The 10,268-nt window shown below is 41.6% G+C and overlaps 1 protein-coding gene across 1 annotated transcript in view; it reads left to right on the forward strand.

The window, feature by feature from the left end:
- Positions 1–10,268, forward strand: part of LOC102249044 (chromosome unknown open reading frame, human C3orf20) — a 61,557-nt gene that overhangs the window by 2,002 nt on the left and 49,287 nt on the right. Inside the window, exons 2-5 of the mRNA XM_014542715.1 lie at positions 2,562–2,618; positions 2,871–3,537; positions 4,311–4,448; positions 7,168–7,287. Of these exons, the coding sequence (XP_014398201.1) occupies positions 3,078–3,537; positions 4,311–4,448; positions 7,168–7,287 (718 nt within the window). The 5' untranslated portion in view covers positions 2,562–2,618; positions 2,871–3,077. The remainder of the gene's footprint in view (positions 1–2,561; positions 2,619–2,870; positions 3,538–4,310; positions 4,449–7,167; positions 7,288–10,268) is intronic.

A 10,268-nucleotide genomic window follows, 5' to 3' on the forward strand; every position in this document is an offset into this window, starting at 1 on the left:
CCCCTTCGCACCCGCCTTAGCCTGTCACCGACCGCTCACCTGCTCCACCATACTGCCACAGTCCCGCTCTCATTGGGGCTGGCAGTGTCTCCACTGCCACGTTTAATACGTGGCTTCATAGTAACCTCGTGGATTGAAATGGCTGCTGGAGCTACAGTCATTTCATCCATTCCAGAAGAATGAGAATAGCAATAGGTAAAGAAAACACAAAAATCTGTACATGAATGTTCATAGAAGCACTAATCATAGTAGCTAAAAAGTGGAAACCAAAATATTCATCAAATAATGCTAGATGAACAGATTGTGGTTTAACCATGTAATTGGATATTATTCTACTAAGAATGAAGTACTGATACCTACTATAACATAAACCTCAAAAACATTCTAAGTGAAAGAAGCCAGTCACAACAGGCCACTTATATGATTTCATCTATATGAAATGTCCAGAACAGGCAATTCTATAGAAACAGAAACTAGATTAGTGGTTGCCTGGGGATAAAGGGAATAGAGAGTAACTGATAATGGGTTTCTTTATGGGGTGATGAAAATGTTCTAAAATTAGGTAGTGGTGTTGGTTGCACAACTTTGAATATACTAAAAACCATTGTATACTTTTAAAAGACTGAATTGTATGGTATGTGAATTATATCACAATAAAGCTATTGTAAAAATCAGCTTTTATCTGTAAGACATATCTTCAAAATTAACTTCAAAGGAAAGGAACTGGAAGGGGGTAGGAAAAAGTTCCTCAAACTATTTAACATTTCAAGGATTTTATTTGTCTTCATCTGAGTCCTGGTTTTAAAGAGAAAAAAAAAAAAAAGTCAGCCCTGCACGGTCAGGGTCAGATCCTCTGGCTGGCTGCCCTGATGACAGAGATTCTGAGTGGTTTCTTTGTTCTGTAGACTTACCATTTAAAAAAAAAACGAACCTATTTTTCCAAGTCTTCAGAGCTGAGGAATAGATGCCAGGGGGTCAGCAAATAGACATAGGAAGCCACTTTATCTGCAAGTCAGCCAGATGTCAGAAGGGTTTGCTCTATGGGATTCTTGTTCTTTGGAGACTTGTTGCTGATAGATGGGTAGAGGCAACTCAAAGGGCGTGAGGAAGTAGTGTTGCATGTAGAACCTATGTCCATAGGCAACTCCTAAGAGCTCTGATTCTTCATCAGTAAAACCAGAGAGATAATAGCCTTCTCACCCCAGGGTGGTTGCACCAGATTATGGTGTGAACCTGCTCTATAAACGCTGATGGTATGCACCAGGGGTGTGGTCCTGGAATGGTGAACTTAGGGTGGTTCGAGAGGACATGGTTTGAAAAGCGAAAGATTGAAGATTGGTGGGAGAAGACGGCCATGGACATGGTGGGGGGTAATTGTCAGGCTGAGGTGGTAGAATTGATGGTTGGAGGGCTGTGGTAACAAGAATTGTTCGAAGGCACCAGCCAGAGACCCTTCTGCTCTAAGGCCACCATTACTAGCAAGTATGCTCATGGGTCATTTAAGTCAGACAAGAGAGGCGACTACTGACATTGTATGGAAATGCTGGCAAAGGTGATCAGAAGGGGGTGGGGGGGAGGCTTCTGCTCTCAGCTTCCCTTTGACCAACCTTTTTTGTGTGTGCTGATTTTTTTTTGATTTTTTAAAAAAAATCTTTATTGTTGAAAGTGTTACATATACCCTCTTTTCCCCCCATTGGCCCCCTCCAGCTGATTCTTTTTTTTTTTTAATTTATTTTTATTGTTGAGAGTATTGTGTTCTGATTCTTGAGCATTTTTTTATAGAACATATTTTCACAAAGCCCCTCAGAAATTAAATCATTTTTGTGTGATGTAAAATCAAGAAGTGACTTTATATTTTTATTAATGTATTTTAGATTGACATATGGACAATGGTATGTCCTTATGGTATTTATTTTGATCAGATGAATGAAACTTTCAGATCTGATTACAAAACCCTAGAGGTTTATTTGTAGATTTTTTTCTAGCCATTTTGTGTTCATCAAATTGTTCTTCAAACTCCCTCTCTCCAACCAGTGGTCTATTTTTTATATAAAGTAAAACAATAAAAATAAAACACAATTTAGAAGGATGAAAACCACCTAGTAGCATCTAATGATGTTCAACTGACCCAGACATGAGTATGCTTGTCTGCTATCCTCACAGCCACATATGTCCATTTGATGAGCACTAGGTGCCCTCAGGAAGTTTTATTAAAGTGGGAAAATGCTTATTATAGTTTGCTGATTTTAAGGTACACATTTTCCCCTTTTTACACCTGTGAAATTGTGATAAGTCTTACAGTCAATGGTATCTTACATTGATATTTTTCTTATAAGATGGTGCATTAGTTACATCAAATCTTAGGTTTTATGAAATGTGGCAAATAATATTAGTATTGAATTAAGAAAACTCATTCTCCTCATTCTTTCCTGTCTGCCTTTGGATGTACATGTTGAATAATTTTATACCCATCCTTTCATTGCAACCAGGAGCTTACCCAACCAGGAAGCTTATCCCTTTCATCCAGAGAAAGCCGATGAAATATCTTTTTGTTTTTGCAGGTTTTTATTGATAGACCACGAGCAGATCTTCCAGCTTCAGATCTATAATTACAAACGGTATGATGGAACCTTTCTCTCTTCCCCATCCTTTCCATTCCTCCAGTCCCGGGGGCTCCTCCATAGGAACTTAGTTTGTGTGACTGTCCCTGCAACTATTTCTAGAACCTACTCATCCCCAGGCCCTCCCTCCCCAAAGTGACTCACTAATGTGGGTCTATCTGAGGTTTCTCTGGGAAGAAAAGGGAGGAGGGGCATCCCCTTGCCCTACTGCGGAGGAGGGTGTGACCAATTATTTTCCTTCCTGGATAGGACCCAGGTTCAATGACCCGTAAAGGCCATTTCAGCACCTCCATTCTGTCTGTCTCCAAGCCTTCACCTTAGGTAAGAACTTTGGCTTTCAAAAAAAAAGAACGTTTGCTTTCATTCACCTCTCAGGGTGCTCTGACTCTTTACAGCTGAAGGCCCCTCTTGTCCGAGATAGACAGTATTACTTAGCAGTATGCATGCTCTAACAACATGAGCGACATCAAGAGTAACCGAGAACTGTACCTGCAGTACAAATCCAAGGCCCCTAAGCTGCTGGCCAACATTTCCAAATTACTCCTCATGTGCCGGAACACAGGCATTGCTATACCTAAGGGCATCAGAAACATCTTTGAGTTCACTTGGGAGGAGCTCATCACTGACCCTATGGTGCCTACTCCGTCTGACATCCGGGGCCTGGAGATCAGCTTTGGGACTCCACCTGTGGTGTCTATGGAATCAACCCCTGTGCAGATCCACGTCCCGAAGAAGCCACCACCACCACCAGTACCACCACCACTGATGCTACCCACTGAGCCAGGCAAGTTCACCACCCGTGGTCATCGGGTACACACCAGCCAGGACACCCTGTACAAGTTCCAGCGACGGTCCATCCACCTGCTGACTGAGCTGCTCACCCTGAAGATGAAGGCCATGCTGGAGTCTGTGTCTGGTAAGGCTGGCTTGTCAGATTCTTCTCCATTTTTTCTGGGCCTGGAATGGTCTGTCTGGACCGATGTGTCTACTGCACCTACCCCAAACAGGTATATGAGGATGAACTGGGAACAGGTGGCTGCCATGGATCTGCTGTAGGAATTGAACTCCTACCATGACTACCCACAAGACTCATCCTCTCACCTCTCTCTGTTCTCCTCTTTTCCTTCCATTCCATCAACTTTGCAGAGCCAAGACTAAAGGTTGGCCGTGGAGAATTGTGCGAGGTCAGAGGTACTGATGGGTGGAGTTTTTGGAAATGACACAGAGGTGGAGAGAGAAGGCACCCAGGAGGAAGGGGCTTGTGGAGTTGCCAGTCAAGAGGGACAATTGGTGGGTAGCAGGACAGAGCCCAGTAGAGCCAGAATCAGGGAGAGTTATGAGAACTGGGATCCATCTATTGTGAGGGTGTCATCTCTAGATTAAGGCCAGGACCTAGAGCCACATCAGTAATTAAAACTTCTAAGTACTGCATTATTTTAAATACCAACAGCATTGATACCCAGGCCTATGAGTATGGAAGAGAGAAGGACAAGGCGGGGCAGAGAGTAACATGCCATTTGAGAGGTTTTGAGAGCTAGAGACCCTTCCATTAGGAGCCCCCTCACACTTTCTTATCCTAGATATGGATCTACACTCTACCCTTATTTCCCTGGCCATTTATGGAGGCCCTTTTCTGGAAACATTAGCCCATGCTGAGAGGAAAATGAGTTGCTTTGATTCCTTTATTAGGTGCCAACCCCTTGGACATCACAAGGCGCTTTGTGGAGGCCAGCCAGCTCCTCCACCTCAATGCCAAAGAGATGGCTTTTGACTCCCTGGTTGGCACATTCGGGAGAAGTACCTTTGGTGCTGGACTGTTGGGGAAAGGTGGGTACCTGAGCTTCAGCCCTTAGGTAAGAATTCAAACAATACCAACCAGAGTGCAATGGAAAGGTCAAGTCCCGTTTAAATGCTTGACTTTTCCAAGCGTTGAGGTGGATGTGGAGTAATGGAGATTCTCAAATGCTGCAGGTAAGTGTACAAATTTGTGCCATTCCTGTGGAGAGCAATTTGGTGGTATCTGTGAGGTAGGAGATGCAAAAAACAAACATGAAGGGACTCATTTTATTGTTAACATACAACCATTCAGGAAAAAAGTCAACACAGTCTTTATTTCTTATAACAATTAGCATGTGCTCCAATATCAATTAATTTTTGTTAAATAAAAGGTAAAAGAAGGTGTTTTGGGGTTTTTTTTGATAAATTTTGTTTTCCTTTTCTAAGATTAAAATCCCAAACATTTCCTCCCACACTATTTACCATGCCATGGATGTATCTTATGCCGGTTCTATTCAGGATCAGCTATGCCCTGGTAGCACAGGTCCTCTAAATTGTTCTGTAACTATTTTTACAGATAGTTACCAGCATATATGGAGTTCTGCACCTTGTGTTCCATATAGGGCTTAGAGATCAATCTCCTTTGGGGTGGACAGCTACCTGTTGGTCTGTTTGTGAATAGGGAGAGTCCCACGGGGGTGTCATGATAGCTCTGGCCCAAGCACCCACTCTCAGACCTGCCCATGGTGCTCTCCCACCTGAATATTCTGTTCCCTCACCTTGAAAAGGAAACGGTTGTCAGCAATCGCACTCCACCTCATAAAGTATTCAAGCATTCTTCCAGAGTCACAGGCTTTTACCTGTGCTGCAGTAACTTCTGGTGTCCCTCATAGGCTGTGGCTAATCTAGTGGAGGAGAATTTGCAGAAAGCTGAACCTTGGAGAGAGATCCTTTTGGTGATGTCTGTGCCCTGCTGCATTAGCAGAGCACTCGGAAAACCTCCCCATCACACTCTCCAGGAATTCTCTCTCACTTGTTGCCACATTGGTTCCAGACACACCTTTCTTTAAACCAGCCTAGAGTTTGGGGAAAATAATCAAAATGTCAAAATATGTATGAAGAAGCTGTCCATTTCTTTTGGGAAGGCATTCATCTTAGAAGGACTTGAGTTAGCTCTCCCAGGGCATTATAAAGAAGATGGAAATCAATTTATTTTGCATGAATAAGATGGTTTTCTAGACCATCTTATTATGTGAAGCAGACCAAAGCTATAACTGAGTCTAGAGTAGTATTGTTCCCTTAAAGCTGTTGCCAGGTAGTAGTAAGACTAGTTCTAGCCTTTTCTCCTGCCCTTAATACCTGCTAGTCCTGGCCTGTCATGAAAGAAAACTAGACTACTCCTTGATTTTTGGTTGATGGCAATATTATTATATAAGACATACCAAAAAAGAAAGCAAGTAATCTTGCCATCTTTGCATATGTAGCTATTTTTCTTTCATTTATTCAATTTTCTCCCTCCCTCCTTTCTTTCCCCTCTCCCTCCCTCTCTCCCTCTCTCTTTCTCCCCTGTGTGTGTATACTTTTAAAAGAATACTGCAGTGTTCTATTTCTCACTATCCTTGACTTAACAGACAAATGTTTTCCAACATGGCTCTATGCTTTTAATAATTGTTATTTTGAGTTGGTGTAGATTTCTTCTAATATGTATGTTTCATAATTAACCAAATGCTTAGGTTTCCAGGTTTTTTGTTATTAGTATTTTATGCATTGTAATATGCAACTTTATATATGTCACTTATTTCTGTTGTATTGGTGATTAAGATTGATTACCCAGGAGAGGGTTTATTGGGGCAGAGGGTCTCAATATGTGTTTAGCTCTTGCTAAATATTCCTTTTTTGATGCGTTTTCTCTACACCAGCAGGGTTGACTAGTTTTATTCCATCTTTACCAGCATTGGCTATTGTTAGTTCTTTTCTTTTTTGCTAAGTTAAAAGGTGCTGAAGGTTGTTCTGATTTCAGTTTTTGGATCACTAGTGATGGTGAGTGATTGTGCGTTGCATCCAGTGTGCAGTCTCTGGTTATTATCTCTGTCTACTTGTCAAGTCAGGTTTGCCATTTTCTTTATGGATTTGTATATACCATACCAATAAATGAAATGCTTAACATTTCCTAGCAACCAGTGAAATGGCCATATTTGGGGGGGGGGGAATAAGGAAAGGATTTGATGAGATTTATGTAAGAATGATTAAGATTTTCCAGAGTGATGGGGCTGCTAAATTCTAATTCTTAAGTGTTCAGATAATCAAATTATTCTACAGAAGACAGCATGATTCTGCAAGAGACTGATCTGATTGTTGGAGAAGCATCTGATTTCTATGTCTTGGATAAGAGAAAATAGGTGACTTTCCTTCTAGTCAGCTCATTGCTTATTTTCTCTACTTAATGCAGCAGTTATACCTGCATTTGCCCTTTAGTAACATGATGTTACCTTTTGTGTTTGATTGCTTCTCCCTGCACTAGTCATTTCACTCTTGAGAGATATTGGAAGGGGGGTACTGTAGAAAGGAACCTTAATTTCCCTTAATTACTCAGAGCCTGCTTGTTTATCAAAAGTCTTTTTATTCCAAGAGGTGGTTGTTTTGTACAATAGAGCACCAGAATATCTGGTCTATCATACTGCTAGAACAAAAAAAATCCATATTATATTTTTTGTTAAGAAAAAATAGAGTTAAAAAATTAAAAGAAGGATCCCTCTCTCTTCCACTCCAGAGCCCTTCCTGAGCACCTCAATAATGGGAGTGAACTCGCCTTATCAGCTTATCTATGAAGCCTCTACTGGTTGTCTGAGCTTTTCCCTCTCAACTGGAAAGGAAGGCAAGAAGAAAGCAGGTAACAGTGATTCCAAGCAAGACCTCTTAGCCCATCTGTGGAGTAGGGAGGAGGGGTGAGGGAGGTGGATGTAAGATTCCCTGTTTAGGTTAATAGCATAGTTTGATTTGGTTTTTTGATAGGAAGGATATACAGTTTCCCTGGCTGTTGATAGAAGCTATTGAAACAGGTTATTTCCAATAAAGATGACACATCTCAACCCAGTTACTCCAAAGTACAGTCTTATAATTTGAATGTTTACATGCCCTCCATTCCTGGTGATGTGGTTCTCTTCACCTGGGACAACACTTTTTCCAAACCCACATTTTCTATTCCCTCAGTAGCCCAACCTGAACCCCTTTGATCAGAGAGATCTGTGTTGCTCCTATTCACAAAGCAAGTGGGGGAACCAATATCTGAAGAGAGAGATTTGTATACAAAATCTAACAGTGTGTCTTAAACTGGGCCTGTTCGTGTGGGCAGAAAACACAAAGAGCACTCCTATTCTATTAAGGAAGACATACAACAGAAGGAAAGGCTTAAGGGAAAGAATGGGTGGCAGATGAGGCCAAACAGTATAGCAATGACTGTGAAGACAGAAGCTTAGAAGAGATATGAGTTGGATAAGGCAGGTTAAGGCCTCAAGGAACTTCCAGGCCTCCCCTCACCTCCCCAGGGTTTGGTTACAGAGTGGTGGAATGGGGAAGGAAGGGGAGGACTACATTCAAAAGAGGTGGTGGGAGGATCGATATAAGGTAGGAATGCTCAAAGACTGTCCAATTGATTCCAACAGACACTGGAGGTAAGGCTGGAAGTTGAGAAGTTTGGATTTTATTCCTGCCCCTGCCCCTGGCTGGCTGTGTGATTTGCCTTCCTCCAGGCCTCACCGTATCAAGCTGATCCTATATCCTTTCAGTTAGTGAACAAATGTTTATTAAACAATTGTTAGTTGTCAGTCACTGTTATAAATGCCAAGGGTACACATGTGGACTCCAAGACAAAGACTGCCTTCCTAATGGAGCTGACAATCTCAGCTTCCCTGCACAGAGTAGACTCAGCTGTCCCCTCTCATTTCCCTGTTGATGCGTCTTCTCTTACTGTGATTCAATAGCCCACATCACTTCTGGAATCCCACTTTATGTACTCTTGGTTTTATCATATCCCCTCCTGGCCCTAAATTGATACAATCACTTTAAGGCAAAACAAAGTACCCTCAAGACACACAATGATTTCATGATTTTTCTTTCTAGTGACCTCAAGTGTAATGCCTTGAGTAAGGTTGTTCCTAAGTAAAAATTAATTATGTTGGTTGGTCTCTTTGTCTCCCTCTGGTTGTTTTCCTCTGATATCCCATCAATATGCAATTTGTCTTACTCTTTCATCATTCTCACTAGGATATATGTTCAGTGATGCTGCATTTCTTATTGATTATGGAATTATTCTCATACATACATGCTAGAATGGAACCTTCCTTAATAGTTTTTTAACTTAATTTTGCTTTATTTTATTGTTGACAGTATTACAGATGCCCCCCTATTTCCCCTCTCCTCCCCTCCTCTCCTTCTCCTATCTACTCCATGCTTATGTGCTATTACACCTCACCAGCTGACCTCATTTGGAGTTATAGGGCCAGGAAGACTTGGAGCAGATAGGTTCCAGGAGTTGGACTTACTCCCAGAGGACAATAGTTCTTTCTGGAAAGTAACTCAACTATACAAGGAGAGAACTGAGATAAGTCTGTCAACAATGTTCCTTATAGGGGCAAGAGACTGCCACCCCTGAGGACCCAAGGCAACCAGGTATAGGCCAGACATGGATGCTCAGGCCAGCAGATGTTCCAGGAGTCAATCAGATAGTAATTGGTCCTCAGAGTCAAGTCTTTGGTCTCTGGTGGTAGGAAGAGTTGGGGAAGGGACCAGGAATCACACAGGGTGTCAGAAAGCAGAGATGGTACTCGGTACTAGCCAGAAACCCCAAGACTTGGCTAACAGTGAGGAAAAATCCTTCTGTGGTCCTCAGAGCTGACTTGGAGCCTGAGAAATGCCCCTGACATGAAGCCAGGTTTTATTTTTGAGATCAAGGTGAAGTTGAGCCTGCATATATCCAGGGAAAGCGTGCGGCTCCAGCTGGGTGGGCAGTAGAAACTCAGAAGCAGGCAGGACCTGAATAGATGCCTTTGGAACTTCAGTCATGGAGGATTATCTCCAAAATTTCACGTAATCATATCCTCAGACCACCTAACACTTGTCACACACAGAAAATAACTGTAAAAAAATGTAAAACAAACATAAAACATTATCATTCACAGATTTGAACAGGCAGAAGAAAGAAGCAGCAAAATTGAAGATAGGGCAATGCAAATTATTGAATCTAAAAAACAAAGATTGAAAAGAAATGAACGGAGCCTAAGGAACCCATGGGATACCATCAAGTAGCACAACATACATAATACGGGAGTCCCAGAAGGAGAAGAGAGAGACAGAGAGAGAGAGAGAGAGAGAGAGAGGAGAGAGAGAGAGAAAATATTTGAAGAAGAAATGGCTGAAAAATACCAAATTTGATGAAAGTCTTGAATATAAACACCAAAGATTCCATCTAAGAGGAACTTAGACCCAGATCAAGACACATTATAATCAAACTTTCAAAAGACAGAATCTTAAAAGCAGTAACAGAAAAGCAAATCATTACATACAAGTAATCCTCAATAAGATTATTAACAGATTTCTCATCAGAAATTTTGGAAGCCACAGGAACTAGCACTAAAAGAAAAAATAGTCAATCAAGAATTTTATATCCAGGTACATCTACACAATGGAATACTACGCTGCGGTAAAAAAGGAGTTCTTACCATTTGCAGCAGCATGGATGGAACTGGAGAGCATTATGCTAAGTGAACTAAGCCAGTCAGAGAAAGATAAATACCACATGATCTCACTCATTTATGGAATATAATGAACAACATAAACTGATGAACAAAAACAGATCCAGAGACAGAGAAGCAT

The sequence above is a fragment of the Myotis brandtii genome, unplaced genomic scaffold (genome assembly GCF_000412655.1).
Source record: "Myotis brandtii unplaced genomic scaffold, ASM41265v1 scaffold312, whole genome shotgun sequence".
NCBI classification, from domain to species: domain Eukaryota; kingdom Metazoa; phylum Chordata; class Mammalia; order Chiroptera; family Vespertilionidae; genus Myotis; species Myotis brandtii.